At 45.0% G+C, this 27,161-nt stretch overlaps 1 protein-coding gene across 1 annotated transcript; it reads left to right on the forward strand.

Moving 5' to 3' along the window:
- LOC149311550 (uncharacterized) lies at positions 1-26,943 on the forward strand. Its single transcript, XM_089526586.1, has 17 exons — positions 1-30; positions 132-199; positions 1,598-1,722; positions 3,443-3,581; positions 4,741-4,896; positions 5,738-5,851; positions 6,473-6,602; positions 6,747-6,876; positions 7,357-7,562; positions 9,608-9,712; positions 11,191-14,435; positions 14,517-19,767; positions 21,314-21,406; positions 23,375-23,521; positions 24,571-24,675; positions 25,743-25,831; positions 26,856-26,943. The coding sequence occupies exons 1-17, from the start codon at positions 1-3 to the stop codon at positions 26,941-26,943; spliced, it is 10,221 nt and encodes a 3,406-aa protein (XP_089382712.1).
- Positions 26,944-27,161: the final 218 nt, after the last annotated feature.

Consider the following 27,161-nt stretch of genomic DNA (forward strand, 5'->3'; position numbering starts at 1 on the left):
ATGCACTTTGCCCACCCACAACCCTGCAAGGTAGGTCCCTTGTACTGATGGACAGTCGAAAGAAGGGAAATTGTCCCATTGATCAGTGACGCCTCCAATTCTTTCTGTTGCCTTTCTTTGCTCTCTTGAAGGGTCCAAGGGTCAGGACCCCCCAATATCAACGGGGGATAAGAAGAGGGGATGAGCCACTACTGGAAGGGTAAGTCTCCCAGCCCCAAACTCCCTCTGCGCTAAGGAGAGGAATAAACAGACCCATGCTCCACTCATTCTCCCTTTCCGCATAGCAAACATCAGAAATGCTTCTTACCATGTGAGTATATCCAGAAATGCAAACATCCATGATAAATATCACAGCTGCCTAATCTTGAAAATTCTGGAAATTAAAAGTTCATAGAGTTTGCTTTGAAATCCAGGTACAAGTTTGAAGTCAGTTTTAATTAAGACCTTTAATAAAATTTGACAGAAAGGGGTTTTTTGAATTTCTAGTTTTTCACTTATCTCTACATAGTCGCCATCCAGATTTACACATTTCCCCCAGCACTTCTTGACCCTCAAATACCATTATTGTAGAAGTCTGCAGATTGTGCCTTACGAGGATTTTACACTTCAGTCACTTCTGGCACAAACTGTCACAAAACTAAAGGACACAATGAGCTGATTTTCTCAACATCATGCACTTAGGGACCAATGATGACACTGGCAAAATTTCACCAATATGCCATAATAATGTCCAGGTGATAATTATTACTTCATGCCCTTCCAAGTAGACTCAGACCAAAGCAAACTGCTGCAGCGTCTCCGCGCTTGTGTCTCTTTCTTTATTAACCACTTTTGCCAGCTTGACCACACTTGAATGTTGCTGGGCCACATGCATCCTGGTTTCCATCTGTGAAATGTTGGCCGGTATGTATTTCTGCATAGCTTGCTGGGATACAGCTAGGACAGGGGTGGAATCTGCACTGCAGAAATAATGCAGTTTGACACCACTTTAACTGCCATGGCTCCATGCCATGGAATTATAGGATTTGAGGTTTTGTGAGACATTTAGCCTTCTCTATCTGATGCCACAACAAACTAAAAACAATCCATTATTCCATAACATTGAGCCATGGCAATTAAAGCGGCATCAAACTGCATTATTTCTGCAAGGCAGATGCAGCCAGAATGGGGAGACGCACAGATTCTCTGCTTTAAAATACTTGCTGCAACCATGAAATGTCAACTGATCTTTTTTCATCCCTTTTGCTTTGTCTCATTTCGATCTTCCTCCGATCTGTTGTGACAGCTCTGATGGAGTGCTCTCCTTTTCCAGGAGGTGCCCTACATTTCAACCTTCTGTCGAGGAGGATTTCCAAAATGTCCTCCATACGGAGCATGACTAAGAAGCATTAATTTATGTATACATTGGTGTTTTTAGCTTTTATTTTGCAATGCCCTACATTTTTCTTGAACGTCCTGCATTTTAGTGTGCCTTGTCCTCCTTTGCTGTTATGACATCTGGTCACCTGAGCTCTGACCAAGCCCCTTCCAGTTAGAACTGGCTAGAAAAAGCGAGGTGATGATGAAAGATAAATGAGATCTTCTTGATTTTGCCAAGGTGGGACCCCAGAAACCTGGCCTCTCTGCACAAGGAGAAGCCTTCAGGAGTAGTGGCTGCCCTGGAACAGAAATACCAGGTTCTGCAGAGGAAACTATGTGCTGAGATGCTGCAGGCGCATTACGGTGAGGAATGTGTTACTGGGATGCGGGAGGGGCTGCATGGAAATCTGCTGGGCAACCTTGGGCAGGTGACACTCTCTCGGCCTCATTGGAAGGCAGTGTCGACCCCTTTTGAACAAATCTTGCCAAGAAAACCTTAGGGTCACCAAAAGTCAGAAGGCACACTAGTACCACTGCTACCAAATGTTCAGTTATGTATTTAGCAAAGAACTGAAGGGCAAAATTCTTCACAGTGTAATGTGCATTTGCTTCTATTATATTATGTAATGTGCATTTGTTTCTATCTATGGCACCTCATTAGATGCCTGGAACAGTGAATATGGACCAAATTTAATACAGTACAGTCTCTGTATCCACAGGGGATACATTCCCAGACTTACCATAGATAGTGAAAAATGCAGATAATAGCAAACTCTATATTTCCAGTGGAGGTTGAGCATAGATTTGCACTGTAGGGCTAACAGATGCTTACAGAGATATTCAATCTAGGCACCAGGAGGCCTTCCAGTGCAACTCTATAGTAAACCTCTGCCATAAATATAGGGTTTGCTATCATCTGCAACTTCCAGTATCTGCTGAAAGCTGAGAGGTGTTCTCTCTAGGCACCTGGAGGTCCTTTAGTGCAACTCTATGGTCAATGAGAAGTCGAAGGCTTTCATGGCCGGCATCCATAGTTTTCTGTGGGTTTTCCTGGCTATGTGGCCATGTTCTAGAAGAGTTTATTCCTGGTGTTTCATCAGCAGCTGGGGCTGGCATCTTCAGAGAAATGGTCAGTATTTGTCTATGGTCAATAATTGCTGTAAATAAATGATTTGCTATTATCTATGATCTACACCAGGGGTAGGCAACCTTTTTGAGCCGGGGGCCGGGTTGCTGTCCCTCAGACAACTGGGGGGCCGAAGCCAAAAAATAAATAATTAAATATTTTTTTAAAAAATAAATATATAAATAAACCAGGACAAATTTGGGACAAAATTTTCAAATGGAAGACACTTTTTTTAAAAAAATGGAGGACACGTGAAAAAATTTGCAGATTTTTAAAAAAATGTTAATATAAATGCATGTTTCTGAGGCTTCTATAGACAATTGCCCCCCAAAGGCCCCGGCGGCAAACGGCGGCAGGACCGGGCGGGGGCCGGTCCCAAGGCCTTGCTGGGCTGCATCCGGCCCGCGGGCCGCAGGTTGCCTACCCCTGATCTACACTATCCTCTGGAAGTTAACCATAAAGTTGAACTGCTTAGAAAAAACAAATTTTTGACATGGGTAAATGACACCATGAGAGCCAACATGGCATAATGATTTGAGCATTAGACTATGACCTTGGAGACCTGGGTTCGATGCTCTGCTCATCCATGGAAACTCACTGGGTGACCTGGGTTAGTCACACACTCTCAGCCCAAGTACAACAACAACAAGTGAAACCACAGGTACCGGTCCTGGATGGGCTATAAATAAATATATTATTATTATTATTATTATTATTATTATTATTATTATTATGCATATGTTGGGGTCATATATATATATATATATATATATATATATATATATTTGTTGTGATATCCCTAAAAATATGGTGATTGCCTTTGCAATATTCAATTACAGTTTGCCCCACAGAACCCAGAAAGTGGTATAACAGCAATTAAATGACCCTTTGGGTGAAGAAGAGTTGAGTTGAGAGACTTAGGTCTATCAGTCTCATTTCTCACTGTTTCTTTTGCAGGGCAGTCACTGTGGGCATCCTTGCCACATGATGTGAAAGAGGAGAAGATCTCAGAACTGGAAACATTGGTGGACTTTGGCTTGCGTGAGGGGAGCATTTTGTCACTTTCAAGCCTCCCTGGTGCCCAGCACTGTGTCAGGTATCACAACCGCGGGATCAGCAAGAGCCCAACAGCTAAAGGCCTGTGCAAACCAGGAATGGAAAGAATAAGCTCCATTACATATTTCCTAGTTGGAAAACAGGCTTCCCTACAGCAAGGAAACCATGTTAGGAAGAGTAATGGGGTGGCTAGACTTCAAACCTCTCAAAGTGCACACCTTCCAAAATTTCACAGAGAAAAGCTAGGATGCATGTTGCCAAAAAATGCCAGAATGTACGTGGTCAAGATGGCAACGGTTGTTAATGAGAAAGGGCACACAAGCCAGGAGAGGCTGCAGCAGTTTACTTTGGCTTGAGCTTCCTGGGAAGAGCAAGCTCTTTGCCCCTTCCTCCCTTTCTCCCCAAGTGAGTTAATTCAGTGCAAAAGACACTTGGTTTTTTTTTTTTTTTTTGCATCTGCCTTAACTCTGGAACGTGTCCAGAGGATGGCAATCAAAATGGTGAAGGGTCTGGAAACCATACTCTATGAGGAGAGACATAGGCAAAATGTTTAGCGTGGAGAAGAGAAGGTTAAGAGGTGATATGATAACTGTGTTTAAATATTTGAAAGGGTGTCATATTGAGCATGGAGCAAGCTTGTTTGCTGCTGCTCCGGAGAATGGAACCCAGAGCAATGGATGCAAACTACAGGAATAGAGATTCCAGCTCAACATTAGGAGGAACCTCCTGACAGTAAGGGCTGTTCGACAGTGGAACGCACTCCTTCAATGGAGATTTGAGTGGAGTCTCCTTCTTTGGAGGTTTTCAAACAGAGGCTGGATGGCCATCAGTCTCAGGAAGGGCATTACATGGATTGGATGGTCCTTTGGGTTTCTTCCAACTCTATGATTCCATGATTCTATGCCCTATTTGTGGCCTGAAATAGACATTTGAAAAGTTATGTTTTGGACAACTCCCAGAATCCCCAGCAATCATGTCATCTTCTGGATTCTAGGAGCTGTGATCCAAAATAGTAACTTCTCCAAATGGGTTTCCCATCTCTGGGAAACAGGACAGGGGTGTGCTTGTTGTAGCAAAACCATAAAAGAGTTTTTCATGGCATCTTAATGTTGAGGGTGTTTTGCAGATGAAAATTCTTTTAAATTAAAATCCAGATGCCTCTCACAGCTATGGAAATGTCTGGCCTTTATGCTCAACAGATCTGGGGCTCTGGCCACACAGAGTGACCTCCCCATGGGACCCCTTGACCCCTCGGTCTCAGAAGGTACTGCCGCTCATGCCCTCCAACAACTACAGCATAGAAAGCAGGCAGAGATGGCATCCCTGGTGACCCAGCAACACCTCCTGGTTGGCAGGTGAGCCTTTATAAAAGGGAAGACAAGACCCAGCAACAGCTAAAACCACATTACAAGATTGCAACAATTTGTCGACTGATTGATTGAGTTTGAATGCAGACATACATTTCAAAATAAATTACTGTATATACTCATGTATAAGTCTAGAAATTCTAGTCAAAAATTGACTCCAAAAACCTGAGTTGACTTATCCATGAGTCAGTGTAAGTACTGTACTGTACTTTAATTCTTATATGAAAAAGGAACCATCCCCTGGTGAAAGACAGGAGTGTCATCTGTTCTGGAAGCATTCACACTCCCTTTATATTCTCTTATCCATGAGTATGAACACAAACTGTTATGCCTGCTTGAATTTTATAAGTTTTCTGGCACTGTTTTCCTTTGCGTCATCTTTTGCATCTTTTGTTACATACCCCTAACTTTTACTCTTGACTTATCCATGAATTATATTTAAATCCATAATTTTGGCCCCAAAATCTGCCCTTGACTTATACATGAGGTCGAGTTATAGTCGAATATATATGGCATCCCCCACATCTCCCAGTATGAACCTGAGGTCATCAGGAGAGGCCCTTTGTACTGGGTGCCTCTGCATGAGTGATTCCCAGACTGACCCAACAGATGTTTTGGATTTCAACTCCCAGAAGGCTCATCCATTTGGCCAATGATCTGAAATTCTGGGAACTGAAGTCCCAAGACAGCCAGAGTTTGTGAATCACTGCTCTACATTGTAGAAGTAATACAGTTTGACCCCACCTGCTATATACAATACTGAGCTAGGTAGACCCATGGTCAGATTCTGCCAGTTGTCTGTTCTGCCACTCTTTCTCTGTCTCTACAGCAATCCAGAAATTTCACGCCGACTGCTGCACCTGCATGTGCAAACGGAGCTTGTTGAGCAGGAGGCATCTTTCTATGCCGCCCTGCTTGTATTGGAGTTATTCACGGGGGAACGGTGAGCCCACAGATGAAGGACAGATGGTGCTGGGAAAGTAGGAATCAGAACAGGAGCCTCTCCTTGCAACATTCAAAACTGGGTGCAGGATTACCATAGCTAACCATTTGGTCACCTAGCCTTTGTTGGAGTGGGAATGGGGACAACTTTGTCACTACAGGTTGAGTCCCCCTTTTACTGAAATGCTTGGAACCAGAAGTGTTTTGGGTTTAGGATTTTTTCAGATTTTGGAATATTTGCGTATACATACAATCATAGAATCGTAGAATCGTAGAGTTAAGGAGATAAGGAGATAAGGGGATAAGGGGAGAGGTGCAAAGGGCCAGGCCTTTGGGTAACATTGCTTTTGCATGGGATTACTTGTAAGGGCAAGATTCATGGCTGCTCCTGTCCCCTCCTCATTGCTGAGTCAATTGAGCGCAAATTCCTTTTACACTTGGAACTCAGATTGCAGCAAGAGAAGTAAACTGAAAACAGAGGGGGAAAGTGAGAGGAGGTGGAGGAGAGAGAAACCGGGACATTTTAAAAGCAGCTGAAAAAGTAGGAAGACAGTGGATTGGTGGGGAGTGTCCCTGCCAAGCTGGAAAGGATGAAGTCTCCATGTATCTCTTCCTTTGGCAGATTCTGGGAATCGGGGCCTGTTGAACCCGAGGCTTGCCATCAGGAGCTGGCTCAGCTGAGGCTTGCAGCAGCGCACAGATCAGAGTTAGTGCGGCGTGAGAGTAAGGCGGTTCCAGGACAATCAATGAGAGTACGAAAACCAAAGGCACAGGGTTATAGGAGTCTGGGGTCCAGTCAAATCCCATTTCCAAACCCTGATTTTACTTTTCCTCTGGGCTGGGTGTTGCAGTCTGAGTAACTGGAGTTTAAGAGTGCTCTGCTTTTCATCACATAGCAGATTGTGTTGGACCAGCTGCTGCTTCAGCAGGAAAGAGACAGAACCTCCTTGGTTCAGATCCTGAGAAAGCAGAAGGGAATCCATGAGCAAGGCTATGGCAGTGGACAGCCGATTCACCTGAAAGCAGGTACAGCAGAATGGGTGGGGAAACAATCTAACTGTGAAATTTTATAGGGTATGTAGATAGGTTAATCCAGCTCAGCCTCACTTCACCTCTGTGTTCTTCCTCTCCATATCATCTGGAGAAGAGAAGGTTAAGAGGAGACATGAAAGCCATGTTTAAATATTTGAAGGGGTGTTGTATTGAGGATGCAGCAAGCTTGATTTCTGCTGCTCCAGAGAACAGGATGTGGAGCAAGAGATTCAAGCTATAGGAAAAGAAAATTAGGAAGAACTTCCTAACGGTAAGAGCTGTTCCACAGTGGAAGATGCTGCCCCAGAATGTGGCGGAGCTTTTCAAACTGAGGCTGGATGGCCATCTAAGCATGGAGTTTTTAGGTGGTATCTTCCTGCATGGCAAAAGGGTGTTGGACTGGATGGCCCTTGAGGTCTCTTCCAATTATGATTCTATGATTGCAGTTTTGTCTATGTTCTGATCCCTCCACAGAAAGCAACATGGTTGATAAGTCCCCTCCCTTGGAGGAAGCCATATCCAATGTCCTGGAGCTAGCCCAAAAGCAGCTTCTAGTTGCCCAGAGGGCTGAGGTCTCATGGCAAGACTATGCCATCCCTGTGCTTGTGAGCCTGCAGCAAGAGCAGCAGGAGGAGCTGAGCTGTGCCTTGGAGGATCTGGCTGGAATCTCAAGCAGAAGGGTGAGGAATGCCAAGGAGAAAGAGGGTAGGAAGAAACAGAATAATCAATATTTCTGTCAGCCACGTGGAATTTGGGTTAGTGCAAAGTGACTTTACTGTGAGAAAAGGGAACTGTCCTGTCCTGGGGTCCAGTCAGGGACAAAGTACCAAGCCAAGTCCAGCAGAGGCAAGACAGGTATTCCCAGTCGTGTTACAGTTCTCAGAATTCAGTGGTCCAGGTCAGTAGGGTGCAGCAATAAATACAAAGCCTCAGTTTAAGGAAGTAGTGTGGCCAGCTTACAATGCAGGGGCCAAGAGTCTTTGGAAACACGAACCAGGAATCAAGAGACAAAAGTGTTGCTTCTTCCAGAATGTTTGGTTGTCAGCAACAACCCCCCAAGGGAGTTGCTGGATTATTTATAGGCTGGCAGCCTCTGGCACCCGTTGCCTGATTAATGAGCGTTTCCTGTATAAATGCTCTGAGCATCACAAACCCCTCCCTCTCTCATCTACATTCAGCTCCAATAGTGTCAGGTCCATGTCTGTGTATTGTGGTTGCTGGGGAGTGTCACTGTCTGTCTCAAGCACTGGCATGTCCTCCGTCCTTCTGTTTCCCTGTCTGTGTCAGAGTCTAAATCTGGGTCCCAGGAACTAAGCATGGCACCTTGTCCCTCTGCTTCACTGTCTGTTTCAGAGTCCAAATTTGGATCCTGGAAATGAGACATGACAGGGATAAACAAATAGAACAGAATCCTGTTGGGAAGTTACATCTCCATACGTAGCTTTATACATGTGGCAATTAGGATTAGGTAGCTCCATAATGTTTGTATCCAGTAGGATTACATTACTATGAAATAGAGCTGGCAAAGTGTCTAATATGCATTGTGCATTGTGCACTGATACACATCAGTCCCAATCCCCATACACACATCTTTACAATTCACTAACAGAGATTATGGTATATGCAAAATTACATTAAGTAAAAGGTGATATAGAGTTCTGGTGCTTATTTTTAATTCCTTTAATGGATGCGTTTTAAGTAGTTGTAAAATTCTATGGCTTATTTAACTGCATTTTAGAAATAGCTTTTTACATGTTTCAATTAGGTTTCTGGGACTGCTTTTAACTGTATTTCTTTAATATTTGTGAGCTCCCTTGTGTCCCAGTATTGAAGAAAGGGCAGGATGTGCATGAACTGGGAAGGCCACCCATTCTATTAGTAGTCTCAACTAGAGTAAACACATTGAATCAATGGGATTTATATTAGTGTTGACTTACCATTTCATAGTTGGTTCAGTGGGTCTACTCTCACTGGAGGTAACCAACACGATTTAGGCAGACCACATGGTTATATCACTTTGATACCAATATAACTTCCATGACTGCATTCTAAGGAGCCGCAGGATCTGTAGTTTGCTGATGGGTCCTTAGAATCCCCTCCTAGAGAGCTCTAGTGTCTTTCCATGGATAACAGCATTCGAGTGCTATAACAGAATTACACATCCCTCAGCATACTACAGGTCCCATGGTTCCATATGCTGTAGCCATGGAAGTTAAAAGTGGTATCAAAGTGATATAACTTTGAAATGTGAATCAACCCAAGTTGAGGACCTGCACTTTGAAAGATCTAGGCACCCAGCGGAGTATAATGCTAAGTGTCTTGTTGTAGTGGTTTTTGTAGCGTCCTTTTAAGCCATTTCTGACACATGCCAACCCTAAGACAAACCTTATCATGGGGGTTTCTTGGCAAGATTTGTTCAGGGCAGAGGGTTGCCAGGCTGCCACTATTGCCTTCCCCTGAGGCTGAGAGAGTGGCACTTGCCCAAGGTCACCCAGCAGGTTTTCTAGGATTGAATGGGAGTCTGAACGCTTGCCTTCTAGCTACACTCTCCACCAAGTGCCTTGCCAAATTACAAACTCCAGGGTTCCTTAGCAAGTGACCATGACAGTTGGTGGGATCAGACTGCTACAACATTCCCAGTCAGGCCTCAGCCTCTGCTTACAGTAATAAGTAACTTCCTTACTCATGTTCTCTCTTTTTTATTCAACACCTGCACCTGCAACAGGAAGGAGAAACTTATGAGAGACTCCTCTCTCGGCTGCAAGAACCACCGCTGATGGGCTTGGCCCAGCATTTGCATCCTCATTCTCAACAGCAGCAGCCAATGCAGGCAAGTTTTGGAAAATCCCCACCCAACCTGCCACCAGGTGAGCCACGAGACACGACAGAGCAGTGGGACTGCAAGGACAGATGCTTTGGACTACATGTTGCCTAGTAGTAGCTGATGGACCCTATGGGGGCGAGGAACCTGCTCTGATAGACTTAAAGGAGCTATCCAATGTGCTGGACCTTTTGGGGAGGATAGGTCAAACTACAAACTGAACATGAGCCAACAATATGATGTGGCAGTTGAAAAAGCCAATGCAATTGTACGTAGCATCTATAGGAAAGTCATATATAGATCAAGGGAAGTAATAGTAGCATTCTATTCTGCCTTGGTCAGACCTTGGTCAGACTGGATTGTGTCCAGTTCTGGGCTCCACAATTCAAAAAGGCTGTTGAGAAGCTGGAGCCATGTGTCCAGAGAAGGGCAACCAAGATGGTGAAAGGTCTGGGAACCACCAAGGAGCAGCTTAGGGAGCTGGATATGTTTTGCCTGTGGAAGAGAAGGTTAAGGGGTTAACATGATAGCCATGTTTAAATATTTGATGTCATATTGAGGATGAGAGAATAGGACACAGAGCAGTGTATTCAAACTACAGGAAAATAATATTCCTATGCAGAAATAATATTTGTTGCACAGGGAATGTCTTTTTCTTTGCAAGTTAACTACATGTGAATTTTCTTGGGAATAAATAACCAAGTACAACGTTTTCTGTATTTTCTGCTCAGAAAAGGCTGTTTTCTGTGCAAACCATGTGTGAATTTTGTGCAGAATAAGTCTTGAAAATTTTCATCATTCCAGGTTTCTTCTCATCAGGTTTTCCAACACTCAAAAATATTATATAATGTCTTTAAAGCATTATCTGATTATTTTTGAATACAGGTTGCGTCTCCCTTATCCCAAATGCTTGGGACCAGAATTGTTTTGGATTTTGGAGTGTTTCAGATTTTGGAATATTTACATATACATAATGATACATCTTGGAGATGTGATCTAAATCTAGACATGACATTCATTTATGTTTCATATACACACAGCCTGAAGGCAATTTTATACACAACATTTTAAATAATTTTGTGCATGATTTTGGAGTGTTTCAGATTTTGGAATATTTGCATGTACCCAATGAGACATCATGGGGATTGGACCCAAGTCTAGACATGACATTCATTTATGTTTCATATACATGTAGCCTGAAGTTAATTGTATACACAATATTTTAACAACTGTATGCATGAAACATAGTCTGTGTATATTGCGTACCTCAGAAAGCAAATGTGTTACTGTCTCAGCCACTCATGTGGACAATTTTGAATGTTGGAGTATTTTGGATTTCAAAATTCCAGGGAATTAAGGGAAACGCAACCTGTATTCTTTCCATCCATAGTTGGGACTACTTAAGAGCATTCCAATCACTGACCTTTTTTCAAAGAAAGAGGTGACTGTGTCAAGATTTGTAGATGTTGCTTTTGTTTGTTTCCTAGGAAACTTTGCAAGAGGACCAGAAAGCTTGTCCTATTCACAAGGCACCACCAGATGATTCAGAAGCCACCACAGCAAAGGAGATACTTTGGGGAGAAAAGACTCTTGGCTCTCTACAGAAAGGAAGGGAGGGCGAGGACAAGGGATTCATCCAGAGGACCTCAGAAGACCTTTCAGCCCAGGGAGAACTGGAATCAAAATGGGAAGGACCAGAACCCTACGCTCCAAGAGAGCCTGAGAAACCTTATCATTGGGAAATAATACACTGTGATGTGGATGTGTTCAAGGTTCAAGGAACCATGCGGACAGGAGCAGATAAGCCCCAAACCCAGAAGCAACAGGACCAAAAGTCACTTCAACCCCAGAGGTTTCCAGAACCACATGACATTCCAGAGAAATTTCAACAAGATCTCCAAGGTGTGAGGGATCCACAGAAGATCCTAGAGATACCACAGAGACAGGAAGACTCTCAAAAGCAGATGGGGAGCCTTGTGCCCCACCACTCTCAAAAGCAAGAGGTAACAGGGATGAAGTTCTCCCAAGGGATAGAGACAGAGTCAGAAATCCTTGACTTTCAAGAGGAGCCCCTAGTTCCTTGTGGGATTCCAGGATCCTCTGAGGTGAAGGACCCCAAAGCTGTCAGAGGTGAAGAGTTTGGTGGTCTACGGGATTCTTCACAGAAACAGGAACCATGCCAGGGACCTGTGCTGATGGGGCAGGCAATATCTGGATCCCAGGGGCTTTTATTGAGGAAGTCCAAGTCTTTGATATCCTTGGAATCTGCAGCAACCCAGGCTCTGATACCCCAAGGCTTAAGAGTTTCAGAAATCCCTCTGCAAACAGGATTGCAAGTGCCCCATCTCTTAGCAGCACAACACAAGGAGATGGGAGTTCTTGATACCCAAGCATGTATTGAACCTCATAGAGAAACAGAAATTGTTCAGGTAGATGAAACAAGGAAAGGAATGGACACAGGACCTCTAATTTCTTCCAAAGGGAAGCAGGAGTCCCTCATGATTCAGAAAAAGGTTGACACAGAGGCCTTTGTGCCTCAGGATGAGGGAAGTTATAAGAGCTTACTCACCCAGGACACAAAAGCCCCTTTGTCTGAGAAATGGAGAGATTCAGAGGTGGATCCAAAGACCCCAAAGGCCTACAAAGATCTTCATGAAGAGTCTCTGACACTTCAGGTTCCTGGAACAAGATATTCCAAAGATCCATGCCATGAGGAACAAAATATTCCAGAAGCTTCCCAGCTCCAGGGGGCTTTGCTGAAAAAATCAAAATCTCTTGACCCCGAAGAGCTATCAAGGACAAGGATCTATAGAAATGGGGGGTCACCGGAGATTCAGCAGGACCATAAATATCCCCAGGCCTCTCATCCCCAGAAATGGAAGGGAGCCAAAGCCCAGAAAATTTCTCAGAAAGAGACGAAAGATCCAAATGGTCACTTCTTGAGGGAGGGTCTCCAAAGCCAGACTTTTCCAGAGAGCAAACAGGAGAGTGTTCTGACACCAGAACTATTGCAGCAGGAACTAGAAACATCTAAGCTGAAAGAGAAGCTACAGGCTGTTGAAGTTTCTTCAAAGGAGACACAAGTGCCCAGTCCTGAAGCACAGAAGACAGAAGTCTATCAGGCCTCAATGGAAACAGATCCTCTTCATGCTCAAGAGAAGCTACAGAGACATCTGGTCAGGACCCAAGCCATTCAGTCTCATCATCAGGAGGAAATGGAGGTCCTTTCAACCCAAGTTGGTCTGGCAAGGAAAGCAAAGTCTCTGGACTCCGGAGATACAGCACGGACTCAGGAAGACAGGCAACTGGGGAAGCTTCCCATCACAGGAATGCCAGAAAGAAGGGAGTCCCTGGATCACTGCCAGAAAGAAAAAGACATGCCACAAGCTGAAAAGAAGCTGATGGAGAGGTTGGACGTTCCAGAATTGCCGCAAGGCTATTCACATCCCAGAACATTCAGAAGAGAGCAGGAAGTATCTGAGACACTTCAAGCACAAAAACAGGTGGGACCAGAGGCATTTCAAGGCCATGGGTCTGAATTTCTCCAAAAGGATCAAGGGGCTCTTGTATTCCAAGGAGGCCCTCAAGATCATCATCATCCAGAAGAGGAGAGTCCAAAAACCACACAAGACCAGAAGGGAACAGAACTTTCTCAGCCTCAAAACCTTCCTTTCTGTGAAATCCTGTGGAGGAAGTCAAAGTCTCTAGAACTGAGAAAGCCACCAAGTTTTCATTTGGAAGAACTAAGGGAGCCAGAAGGTCCTTCCATACAGTCTCAGCATCCACAGCCAGATAGAGACGCTCTTGTCTCACAGGAAAGCAGACTGTCAGAGGACCTCCAGTCTCAGAGTCAACAGAGGAAATCACAAATCCTGCAGCTGGAGAAACCGCCTCTGAAAGAAGAGGAAGCCCTTCAGGTGAGACAAATGGCCCCAAATGGGGCCAGATTTTCCAAGTCTCAAAATGTAGAAGAAATGAAGGGCTTTTCATCTGAGGAAAGAAGGCAGACAAAAATGCCCCCAATGCAGGAAACCCAGCTGGAAAAGTCAACATCCCCCATCTCAAGAGAGCCATCACCAGCACTTCAATCCCATGAAAAAAAGGGCCTGGAGTTTTCATATGTCCCACAAACAGCTCCACAAGAAGATGGAGGGATTCCTCAGATATTCAGGGATCCAGAGACACCACCTCTTCTGTGGAAGGTTTTGAGGAAGAAGGCTAAATCATTTGAGTTAGGGTATCCATGTGTCCATCCAAGCCCAGACCTGGACCTGACTTTGGCCCAGGAAATGCCACAGAAAGAAATGTGTGTCCCTCAACTTCCTCAAGAGGAGGTGAAGAGTATGTCCATGGTTCATCCTCATGGAGAACCACAGGTCAAGCCAGAGACCCAGAAGTCCCAGGAAATCAAAGAGCCAAAGAGCCTTTATCCTCAGGGACTGAAGGACCCAGTGGTCCCTCAGATGCAAGCAAAAGAAGCTCTACCAGGAGAGAGAGACTATCAGGATATGGAAACATCTACGATTTCTCCAGAACCTCTAGTGGAACAATCATATATTGTCATCCCTGGAATGATGGAGGCCCCTCAGCCTCAAGATAGGAAAGAGCTGGGAGCCATTTCAGTCCAGAAGGTCCTACAGAGAAGCCTACAAATGCTTCACAGGCAGGAATCTCCACAGCCAGAGGTGGAATTGCCAAGGCATTTAGGAACCGTCAGAGAAACAAGAGAGCTGCATCTCTCTGAAAGGAAGAGTCTGGAATACGTAGGTGATACTCAAGAGAATGTGCCACCAAAGATGTGGGTTCCTCTGTCTCAGGAAACTAAAAGCCCAGAATCCCCTCCTCTTCTGTGGGGTGCCCTGGGACTGAAGTCAAAATCTTTTGAGCTGAGGAAACCACAGGCCTTGGAAGACCAGGAGCTGAAAGAGTCATTGATCGTTCAGCCACAAGGAAGATCGCAGGTGAAACTAGAGATCCAGAAGACACAGGAACATCAGGATAGTATTATATCTGTTCAAGAATTGAAGGAAGCTGAGGTGACTCAGGTCCAGGCAGGGAAGGAAACTTTGAAGGCTGCGATAATGCTGTCTACAAGTCTAGATATTCCTCAGCCTCAGGTTGCTCTTCCTGAGAGGTCAACATCTCCTCTTCTACAGAAGAAGGACCTTCTAGGTGAATTGAAAATGGAACTGGAAACATCTCAAGCTCAGGGGCCTCAACAGATAAAGACAAAAGTTTCTGAAACACAGCAAAGAGCACCAGAACTGCTCAAAGGTCCAGAGGCGATCGGTCAAGGGCTGGTGGTTCCACAACCCCTTCAGCTTTGTGGCAATGAACGTCGAGAAATCTCACAGGCCCAAGGAAATGGCTCACCATCCAAAATGGTTCTTCCCCATAATGAACATAGAGGTCCAGACACTTCTCCTCCTCTTCTGTGGACAACCTTAGGAATGAAGGCAAAATCATTTGAGTTGAGAAAACCACGAATCTTTCAGACCCAAGATCTGAGGGACCTGGAGCCAACTCTTTTCCCTCAAAAGATCTCACAAGAGGAAGCACAAGCTCCAGAAATTCAGGAACTACAAATGTTACAAAGGGTCGTGCCACACAGAGAGCCACATAGGGATACAGAATCCCATAAAATACAAGGATGTGAAGACCCAAAGATCTTTTATCCACTAAAAAAAGAAACTCATCAGGTTCAGGCAAACAGTGAAACCTCTCGTTTTGAGAGAACATCTCTGCCAGACCCACAGATATTTCAGCCTCCCGGCTCCCAAGAAGAGATGGCTACACAAGCCTCTCAAATTCACCATGGTCTGTTAGGAGTTCCAGAGGTGGAACAGGGCCTTCGCCCTCAAGAACCAAGAGGACTAGAGTCCCCCAAAGTCCAGTTAGAGTCACAGAGAAGCCAAGCAACCTCTCAGCATCATTTGGTTCCACAGCAAGGACTGAAGGAACCACAGACCTTACAGTCACAGCCAGCCCCTGAACGGGAAAGAGGATTTCTTCAGCATCTGAAGCGAATAAGTCCAGAAACACCTCCTCTTCTGTGGTGGGCTTTGGAGTTGACCCAACAAAATATGCAACACATGAAGCTTCTGGTTTCAGCTCAATCTCAGGAAATCATTGAGCCACCAGCAACAAAATTACAGCAAAAACAGAAGGAGGAGTCCAGGTGCCAAGAGCCAAAGGAATTCATGGACCAAACGAACCTATATTCCCAAGAACTGGAGGCACCTGCAGTAGAGAAAGATACCTTTCAAAATGAAGGCGTGATATCAACAGTTGATCTTCTTCAGCCTCAGGAAAGGAGAGATACAAAATGTCCACAGGTTCCGGATAGTCCTTCTGAGGAAGAGTCTATTTGCTCTAGGATGGAGTTGCAACAGATAGAGTTTCAAGTCCCAGGGAGAGTAGAATTGACCCAAAGTCCCAGGAAAAGCCCTCAGGCCTTTCAGGTTCAGGCACTGAAGAAAATGGAGTGTGCTTCATTTGAGAGTCCTCCCCAGACAGAAAGGGACACCAAGAAAACACAGGGCTCTTCAGAGGAGCAAAAGACCTTTGTACCTGAAGAGATTAAGGAACTGAACGCCTCCCAGTTACAGGGCAGCAAACCTCAAATGTGTTATTCCTACAAAGTTGGTGATATGGAAGGCCTCCTACAACCAGGAGGCTTAGCAAGAAAATCAAAGTCTCTTGACTTAATGAAGCTCCGTGCTCCAAAGCCACAGGAATTGTATGAGATGGAGCCCCCCCAAGTTCAAGAAGAGCCAGAGAATAGCACAAAAAACTTCCCAGTAGCTCCAGAAGATCTCCAGATGAAACCACAGAAAAAGAAAGCATTTAAATCTGAAGGAAAGAGTGGTCTGGAAGGTGTACAGGCCCAGAGCACACAATGTTTACTTCAGCCGCAGGACCTAGGGACAGAAAGCCATACTGCTCTTTCTCCTCCTCCTCCTCTTCAGAGTGTTTTAGAGATAAAGTCAGAATTGTTCCAGGTGATGGAGCCAAGAACATGCCAGAGCCAAGAACAGCAAGAAGGGGTTGTCTTTCACCCTCAAGGACCATTGCAGATGGATCCTGAGAACCTTAAACCCCAGGAAAGCATGGATCCTAAGACCTCCTGCTCCCAGGGACATTGTGAAGGAGGAAGCTGTGAATTTAGGACAGAGGAAAATAACCTTATTGGAACACAGGAAACCCTGCAAGGACACCACCAGACCTTCCTTTTGAGAGAGGTTTCCTGGCCTCCAGCAGCATTGCTCAAGAAATCAAAGTCTCTTGATGTCCAGAAATTATCAGTGCCAGGAGCTTCTCTGCTCCAGAAGCAGAAGAAACCAGAAATATCCCAACCTCTAGAAGGTGTGCAGGAAAGTACAGAGATTGCTGAGGCCCAAGTGCTGGAGAGCGGAGAGAAATGTCCATCTCATCAAAAAGCTGAGAATGGAGCAGAATTTCCTGCACAAAAGGAACTGAGTTTCCAGAAGACCTCAACATCTCAGAAACGACATGGAGAAAATGGTCCAGGTACCTTGGATTACCAGAGAGATATGCACTCAGAAGTTGAGCAGCTCCAAGAATGGAAAGAAACAGAAGTCAGTTATCCACTGGGAACTTCACAGGTGGAAGATGTACTTCTGCAAGCCATGAATGGCATGCAAAATAGCTCAGGGAGTTTTGTGTCTCTGGAATCCACAGATCCAAGGCACTTATGTCATCAACAGGTTGGAGGAACTCCACTGAGGCTGCCAGAGACCCCTGAGCTGATGACGCCCCCAACTCAGGTGCCCTCAGCAGGTATGGAAACAAAAGCTTTCCTGCCTTTGTGGATTTTGAGAAAATCAAAGTCTCTTGATCTAAGGGAACTGCAGGCCCTTGAGCCATTGACACTGGTGGCAGAGGTGGATTCACCTAACCTGCGAAGTCCAAGCAGGGTCAGAATAAGTCATCCCCAGATAAAATTTGAGGGTGAGTTATCAGAACCTCAGGAAATCAAAGGCCCAGTAGTCCTTCATTCCAAAACCCTTCCAGTCCAGGAACCACTCCAGAAGGACCAAATGGATCCACTACTGGAGGAAGAAAGAATGTGTGAGGCTCAGAAATCAGAACAGATGGGGTTGAAACCTGCCCAGAATCAGGAGCAAATGGAAAATAATGGAGTCCTTTGCTCCCAAGCACTGGCAGGCACTCAGATGTTTTGCTCCACAGAATGTGGAAATGTGGAAGTTTTAACACTCCAGGAATGTCCTCTGAATGCTAAACAGCCTCTCCAGATACAAAGGTGTTTGCAAACAGAACCAGAGTTACATGGATTGGTGGAGCCACAGCTGCTTCTTGACCTCCAAGAAGAGAAGGATCTACAAGGCTCTCCACTCCTGAGCAACCTTCTGAGGAAATCCAAGACGCTTGGGCTCGAGTTGCTAAGAAGGAGTGATGTTTCTCAGATTCAGCATCTTCCAATGCCAGAAAGTCCTCAGAGCCAAGATACTCCTGAACCAGGAACACAATTGCTGCTGATTCAGAGACTTGTGGAGCAAGAGTCATATAGCATCGAGGGAATAGGTAAGATGGACACTTGCCAACTTCAGGAGATACAGAACATTATTGAAGGGGCCCTGGAATCCCCAGAGAATCTTGAATCCAAAGGAGTAGCACACAGAATGGAAGTGGATCCCATGAAAGCCAAGAAGTCTCTGCACATGAACCAGGATTTCATCCAGGAGCAAGGAAGTTTGCCAGTTGTAGCTCCACAGTCCAGCTTGTCACAAACACTCCGTCCTAATGAGGTCCCACAGTTTGGAATTGAGCTTCTTCAGGAATTGGGGAGGCTTCACAATGAACTGGAATCTCTAAGGCCCCAAGAACTGAAGGATGGGGAGAAGCTTCATCCTCAAGAAACTCACAATCTCTTAGAACCAGAAGGGCATGGGGCAGCCAAACTCCTGGGAACTCTATGTCTTCAGATCCTTCAACACCAGGAACTGAGAGCTACAGAGTCTTGCCAGCCACTAACAATTGATCAGACTGTTTCTGAAGTGCATGGGACCCACCTAGAAAAACAGGAGACCCTTCCTTCTCCCCAGAAAGCCCAAGAGTTTTGTCAGACCCTAGGAACACTGAAGAAAGAGTGTGGCACAGATTTACCAACACTAATCGCACCAGAGATAGGTTCGTCAAAGACATCTCCAGTACTCTCAGATGTGATTATGAGTCCTCATATCTTTCAGTCCCAGGAACACATAGAGTCAAAGAGCCATTGCCTTCAGGAGACCCCACAAGTTGGGTGGGAGTCCTTTGAATATGCAGGGAAGGAGCTAGAGAGGGGAACAGAGCCCCCAAAGTCCCAAAACGAACTGCTAGGAGCCTTGCAGGTGAAGTCACAAATCCCTGAACATCGAGACTTGTCAAGGATGAACCAGGGCATCCAGTACAAGGTGTTGAGTGGGGTGGAAGACCTGAATTCCCAAGATAGAGAGCAAGGTCTTCAACAGATAATCTCATCTCAAGAGACATTGCACAGTCAACCACAAGATCTTGGAACCTCAGTCATTCTTCTTCCCTTGAATCAGAGGGAATCAAAGGCCCAACAGGTAGATGAGCATTTCCAGGGAGAACAGGAGACCTCTCCATTCCCAAAATCAAGACACATCAAACTGTTCCAGCTGCAAAAGGAGCAGGAGGTTCAAACAGAGATGGGGACTTTTGAGTTTCAGCAGTTGGAAGAAGCTTCAGCGTCTCAGGAACAGAAAGAGAGAGGAATCTGGTCAACCAAAGAAACTCCTCAGAGTGCTCTCTCAACTTCTGGGTTTTGTCCACTGGACCTGAATAATCTGCAGCCTGGAATATCAAAGAGCAGTCTGGAGATATCATTATCATGGGAGCAAAAAGAGGCGGTCCTCCAATCCTGGGAAAACACCGTTGTGGCCATGCTGTCTCCAGCCAGCCCTGCAAAGTGTGACGAGGAGCTGAGATGTGAGCCGGCAGCATCTCTCAGTGTGGGTTCGTCCAGAGAAACCTCCAGGAGCATGGCCCAAGCTGGGACCCATGCTAGACCGCCTGGGGTAAGGAGAGGCCAGCTGGCCAAGGAAAGCGGGGTGGTTGCAAGTGTGATAGTAGGACTGCTGTGTTTGGTGAAGGAGGTGCTCAAAATTTCAAACAAATCTGCCCCAGGAAAGTTAAGTGAGTGTGCAGCTCTTTGCTTTTATAAAAATGTATTTTGTTCTTCTTATGCAGTATGTGGGGGACAAGGCACTATCCATTGTGTTTGGGCATTGCCCATCCCCTTGTTGTTGTGTGCCTTCAGGTTATTTCTGACTTATGGTGACTCAGTCTAAGGTGATCCTATCATGGGGTTTTCTTGGCAAGATTTGTTCAGAGGGGGGTTGCCTTTGCCTTCTTCTTGAGACTGACAGAATGTGACTTGTGCAAGGTCACACAGTAGGTTTCCACGTCTGAGCGGGAATTTGAATCCTAGTCTCCAAATTGAAGTCTCCAAATCCTAGTCTCCAAATGGCCCTAAACAGGGCCAGGCCTTGTCAGTACTTGGATGGGAGACCACCAACTAATACGAGGTGCTGTAGGCTCTATTTCAGAGGAAAGAACTGGCAAACCACCTCTGAGAATTCCTTGCCTAAGAAAACCCTATTAAATTTATGGAGTTACCATAAGTTGACAGGCAACTTAAAGACACATACAGTATATACAGTACGTAGAGAGATCTTGTAGCACCTTTGAGACTAACTGAAAGAAGTTGGCAGCATCAGCTTTCATGGACTTAAGTCTACTTCCTCAGATGCATTTCATGGAGCTTTAGTCTAGGAAAGCTCATGCTACCAACTTCTTTCTTGCAGTTAGTGTCAAAGGTGCTAAAAGATCTCTTTACATACTGTTCCTACAGACTAACACAACTATATTTTTGATTTCCAGCACATACACACAAACTCACATCAGAGTCATAGACTGCTGCCACACTGCAGAATTAATACAGTTTGACACCACTTTAACTGCCATGGCTCCATCCTATTGAATCCTGGGATTTGTATTTTGTTGTGGCACCAGAACTCTCTGACAGAGAAGGCTAAATATCTCACAAAACTACAAAACCCAGAATTCCATAGCATTGAAGTGGTATCAAAATGCATTAATCCTGCCATGCAGATGCAGCCTTTGCCTGACACTCAAACCATTACTAGCCACTGCCCTTCTTGATTCCTAAAGATTCTTCTGAGCTTCTCAATTTTACTAACCAGGATGGTTTGAAACCTGATTTGCCATTTAAAAAAATATATACAAAGGTGAGATCCTTGGGATGCTGATTTCTGTGCTCATGGCCAAACATTCTGTATCTCCAAAATCAAGCATTCACATTCCTTCTATCCCATGCAAACAAGTGTTCCAAAATGGTAGACGCTGCAAGAGCCTTGAGAAAATCCTGGAGAGAGCTGGTGTCCCTCATAAAGATGGTCACAGTGCCAGACATTTGCAGGGAAAGAGAAGGAGGCAAAGGAGTGGACAAAGGGATGGGTTTGGGTGATAGCAGGGAATATTTCCAAGAAACAGGAGGAATTTGAACCCTACTTAATCTTTCCTATGTATTTACTTCTATAGCCTCAGCAACCCCTGAAGGAGGAGGCACGAGGAGATGGGAAAGGGATCACAGAACCCATCACTCTGGACAGTGAGGAGGCCAGAACATGGGAGGTAAAGTCTAATCTAGAACTCAGAACCAGCCTCCTAGTTTCATGGAAGCAGCGCTCTGACAGCAGAGGGCGCTGTTCTACTGCGCAGATGGTCAAGCATTAAAAGCATTTCCCCATTTTCCTTGCATTATTCATTGCATTGCCTTTGCATCACTTTTTGATGGTAAATCTTAGGGCTGAAAAAGCAATTGGTTTTCTCGGTCAAACACTTGTTGGAAAATGAATTAAAATGTGCTTAAAATGCAATTCTTGCACCAATGTGTTACTCGTTCCGTAATTTTTGACATAAAGGAATAAAAAACTAAGGCGATAGAATACACAGCAGAAAGCAGAGATATGTCTCAAGGTACTCAACTAGTGGATATTTTATTGGTTTAAAAAAGCCCATAGACACCAATAAAACATCTGTCAGTGGAACATCTTGGAACATGTTCCCCATTTCGTCTGTGAACTTTTGATATGTAAATTGTTGCAAAAAAATGAGAGAGAAAAAGAGGATGCATCCAGCCTGATTTAAAAGATGATAAAGTGCCATATTTTGTTCCAATTCTTCACAATTTTATTGAAGAAATCCATAATCATTTTGTTTATCCCAGAATATTTTCTGTCAGCTCCTGGTACAGTCATAGACTTTTTATACCAGTTCCCCCGACTGGTTTATTTTAACCTAGTATAAAATTGGAAAGAACAAGAATAAAATCTGGGACTTTTAAATCATTCTGGATATGCCACAAAGAAAGTGAATTGAGTCGGCCCTACATATCCACAGATTCCTTATACATGGATTCAGCCATCCATAGCTGACTGAAAATGTTCCAAAAAGATATATACTTCCAAAAGCAAATCTTGATTTTGCTATTTTATTTAAGGGACATCATTTCACTGTGCCATTGTACTGAATGGGACTTGAGCATCTATCGATTTTGTTATCCATGGGGCGTCTTGGGACCAAACCCCAAAAGATGCCAAGCACCCATTGTAACTAGTTAGAGATAGTGACCAGAATAGTGTTGGGAGCTTACATCTTTGTAAGCGGATTTACATATGTGGAAACTGGAATTACATAGTTGCATAAAGTTGTGCTCCAGTAGAGTCCTACTGTTATGTTACTATGGACTTCATCATAAAAGGCAATAAACTAGAATTAAAGCAAGATCTTAGTGTATGTGGCCAATACTTCTCACAGAGTGACACATCTATTCAGTTACTGCTTAGCATTTCCTTGGTTTCCGTGGTGCACCTTTTCATCGACAGTGAAATCCTGTCAATAGGCTCCTAATGTTGCTCCTATTCCATTAGCTCTTTAGTGTAATAGGTCCTTTCCATGTCAGTAATGATTGACAGCCATCACGTGGCACAAGAGGGGTGATTCTCTTCTTTTCCTCCTTCCCTCTCACTATTCCCAAACAGGCTGAGATTGTTTTTATTCAGTGCTTTCAAGGCTTGGCTTTTGTTTTTAATTGCTGTGATTCCATAATTATAGCAAAAATTAAAAATATATATTTTTAAAATGGAAGACGCAGTCAAACCACTCCGGATAGATGCCAGTCCAGCTTTTCTTCTCATGACAATAGGACAGCAAAGAGGGCGCCATGCTGGTCTCCCTAGGGAGGGATTTCTAGAGTCTTGGGGTGACTACTGACAAGGCCCTGTCTCATGTCCTCATTGATCGTACCTGTGAAGGTGGTGGGACTGAAAGAGGGTCTTAGAGACCTCAGTGTTCTGGCAGGCTTATAGTGTATAGTCTGTCAGATAACCCGGTTTCATGTGTGAATGCACTTTGCCCATGCAAATGTGTCTTCCATTTGGGTTGCAATTGATTAAGCAAGCTCCTTTGCACGGCTGTCACACCACTCTGTGAGCATAAAGGTGCACCCTGCCTCCTTAATGTAGGATTTTGGCCACTCTTCTTAGACCTGCTCTCAAAGACCCTCTGGTCCTGACACTGCAGTTTCTCCCCCTTCCCCAGCCTCCTCCCCCTTGCCCCCCGTGCCGAGAGAAGGCTTTCATCTGGTTCTCCCGTGAGGAGAAGGAGGAAGCCCTGCAGCGGTTGGCAGCCATTCAAGCCCAAGGGGAGCGTCGACGTCAGCAGGACAAGGAGCGGCAGATCCTGCGAGTGAGTTCCCAAGGCATGGGTGCTATCTGTGGTGTGGCTGCATGAGCAGAATGTGAGTCAACAGTGTGATGCAGCAGCTAAAAAGGCCAATGCGATTTTAGGCTGCATTGATAGAAACATAGTGTCTAGATCAAGGGAAATAACAGTGCCACTCTATTCTGCTTTGGTCAGGCCTCACCTAGGATAATACTGTGTCCAGTTCTGGGCAAAACAATTCAAAAAGGATGTTGAGTAGCAGGAACTGTGTCCAAAGGAGGGCCACCAAAATGGTGAAGAGTCTAGAAACCATACCTTATGAGGAACGCCTTAGGGAGCTGGGGATGTTTAGCCTGGAGATGAGAGGGTTAAGAGGAGATATGATAGCCCTGTTTAAGTAATTTGAAGGGGTGTCACACTGAGGATGGAGCAAGCTTGTTTTCTGCTGCTCCAGAGACTAGGACCCAGAGCAATGGATGCAAGCTCCAGGAAAAGAGATTCCAGCTCAACATTAGGAGGAACTTCCTGACAGTAAGGGCTGTTCAACAGTGGAACACACTCCTTCCTCAGAGTGCAGTGGAGTCTCCTTCTTTGGAGGTCTTTAAACAGAGGCTGGATGGCCATCTGTCGGGGATGCTTTGATTGAGAGTTCCTGCATGGTAGAACGGGGTTTGACTGGATGGCCCTTGAGGTCATCTATGATTCTATGAATTTAAGCCCCAGGTGTGTCACAAGGATGGTGCAGGGGATGAGAACTGCACAGGGTGACACCTCAGAGGCGGTCATCATCCGGTGCCAGTGACGTAGACTTGAATTGATTGACTTGGACTCAAGTCAGATTTAAGTCACTTCAATGATTTGACATGGGCTCAACCCCCTTACCCCTAGTAAAACTTAACTTCTTGCTGAGAAGTCCATTTGGCCATTTTATCCCAGCATCCAAATTCCAACTTTTTTCTGGAGAAGGGGACAGGGCTGAAAGAGGTGACTTTTGACATCCGAGTGAAAGCCATCAAGAAATGTTGACTCTTAAAAAGGAAAAAATAAACACTCATGTGTCTCTCTCTCTTCAGTTCCAGGAGAGACTGTTAATTGCTAAGCATCGGAAATCTGAGGAGGACCTCCTGGGAAGCAGCCCGACTGAGCAATGGCCACTCCCAGCTGCCCACCTGTGCCAGGTACTGCCCTCTCGGCTGGCTCCGACGACGGAGGGGGTTCCTCCAAAATCTGACCCTTCTGTGAAGAGTGCGAGAGGGAGATTGCAAAGCTGTTGTGAACAAACTGTATCAGCTTCAGAGAAGGGCAACCAGGAAGAAAACAGGGATGGAGAACAAAACCTATAAGGAGACGTTTAAGGAACTGGGCATGCTCAGCCTAGTGAAGAGAAGACTGTGGGGTGGCATGTTTGCCCTCTTTAAATACCTCCAAGGCTGCCCAAGACAGGAAGGGGCAGGTTTGTTCTCTGCTGCCCCAGAGAGTAGGACCAGATCTAATGGTTTTTATGCATTAAAGTCTAATACTCATAGACATAGGGTTTTTGTGGGTTTTTCAGACTATGTGGCCATGTTCTAGAAGAGCTTGATCCTGACATTTCGCCAGCAGCTGTGGCTGGCATCTTCAGAGAATGTTGGCATGGAAGCGAGTGGGGTATGGAATGGAAAGAATGGAAACCCATGGTAAAATACCTGAATAGGGTTTGGGGCATAAAAGAAACTCTGTTATAGACAGGGATAAGATGAATGGAAATATGAAATTACTAGGTCAGGGAGAAATAAATATAAATGAAGGGTAAATAGAAAAGGAAGACGAAAGCTTATTATTTGAGAAGGATACATGAACCACGAAACTCCCATTTTCAGTGTCTCATAAAGAAGGATGGCCCCCCTTTTTAGCTTTGCAATGGAATTCCCTTTCCCCTCAGATTGCCTTGACTCACACAATTAAAATGGAAGACCGATGCTGTTACTTTTATTACTTAAGCAAAAATAGAAATAATTTTTGTTAAAAATCCCAATGTCCTGAACGTCGAATTTCTTCCGGAAGCCTCATTGGCAAATGAAATGTCTGCAAATTCTCACAACTCTGTCGGGCTGGTGCCAAACTTCAAAGCTCATAAATAATTGAGCTGAGCATCAAGAAAACCCCAAATCTTGTATGTTTAACAACTGCAATGGGCTTTTGTTACATCCCTAAATGGCACATTTCAAGATGGTCACTCTTACCTTGTCTCTGCTTTTCCCAGCAGGACCAAGCCGGGCAGAAAACGGCTGTGAAGCATCACCTGGAGAAGGTGAAGCGGGAACGTACGTACGTCATGCAGTCCAAGAGAGAGAGGTAAGAACGAGGGAAGGGGAGATCATTGAGATAAACAACGTCTCCCCTCAACTTTTGTGGTTCCTCTGGTGTTTCTTACCAAGATCATGTACAGTTGGCCCTCCGTAGCCACAAATTCTTCATCCACGGATCAATCATCCACAGCTTGAAAATATTATGTGTGTGTATATATGTGTATATATATATTTCCAAAAAGCACACCTTGTTTGTATCAGTGACACCATTTTACTGTGCCATTGTATATAATGGAAGTTGAACATCCGTAGATTCTAGTATCTAGGGAGGGTCCTGAAACCAAAAGCCAGCGCATACGGCAGGCCCACTGTATTATGAAAAATGCTAGTGGGAACAATGCAAAAGCTTCCCCAATGCCAACATCTGATTCAAATAGTAACTATAAAACAGTCTTCACCAAGTTAGCATCTGCCTAAATGTGTGAGACTAGGATACTCATTAGCACAAGCCATGGTGAGGAGTGAGGAAGATGGGAAGTGCAGTATTAGCACTTTCAGGCCAGAGGGGCAAGTGAGGGAAGGCTGCAATATAGCCATCATGGTAAAGGCTGCCACAGTCTGCTGTCACATTGCAGAATCAGTGCACTGATTTAACTGCATGGCTCCATCCTATGGAATCCTGGGATCTGTTGTTTAGTGGGGCACCAGGGCTCCCTGACACAGCACTGAGCACTGAGCCATAGCAGTTAAAGCAGTGTCAAACTGCATTAATTCTCCAGTGTAGATGCATCTAGAGAGATAATGTGGGGATTAAATGCATCACCTCAAACATATTAGGTAATTGCTTCTGCTGGTCTGTGGCCATAATAAATATTTATCTAAAGTACTAGGTAATTGAGGATTGCTTTTGGGCATGTGCAAAGTGCTTTCAGTGCCTAATAGCACCTGGAGAGGAACCCTTTGCAGCCAGCCAAAAGTCCAGCACCATCTGAAGAAGAAGTGGGGAAGGAAAGGAGTGAGACATCTCCACAATACATTTCATAATGTCTCAACTTCTGCCCACCCCACAGGAACACCCTGCAGTTCAAGGAGCTCCTGAACCCATTGGTGACCCACAGCGAGGAGAGTCCTGAGCCCAGACAGTTGGGGGACGCATGAACGGAGAAGGAGACCCTCCCAGTTAATTTCCTTATATGCTGCCGCCTGTGAAGGGACCCCGATGGAGAAGGAGGCTGCTTCTGGTGTCTCATAGACACAAGAGTTGAAAGGGATCCTGGGGGCCATCAGCCTCTGCCATTGCTGGAACCTCACCATTAAAACATCCCTGGGAGGTGGCCACCCATCCTCTCTTTTAAAACCTCCAGTGAAGGAGAGTC

Source organism: Sceloporus occidentalis, unplaced genomic scaffold, assembly GCF_023333645.1.
Source record: "Sceloporus occidentalis isolate IW3139 unplaced genomic scaffold, rSceOcc1.0.p SCAF_5, whole genome shotgun sequence".
Taxonomy (NCBI): Eukaryota; Metazoa; Chordata; class Lepidosauria; order Squamata; family Phrynosomatidae; genus Sceloporus; species Sceloporus occidentalis.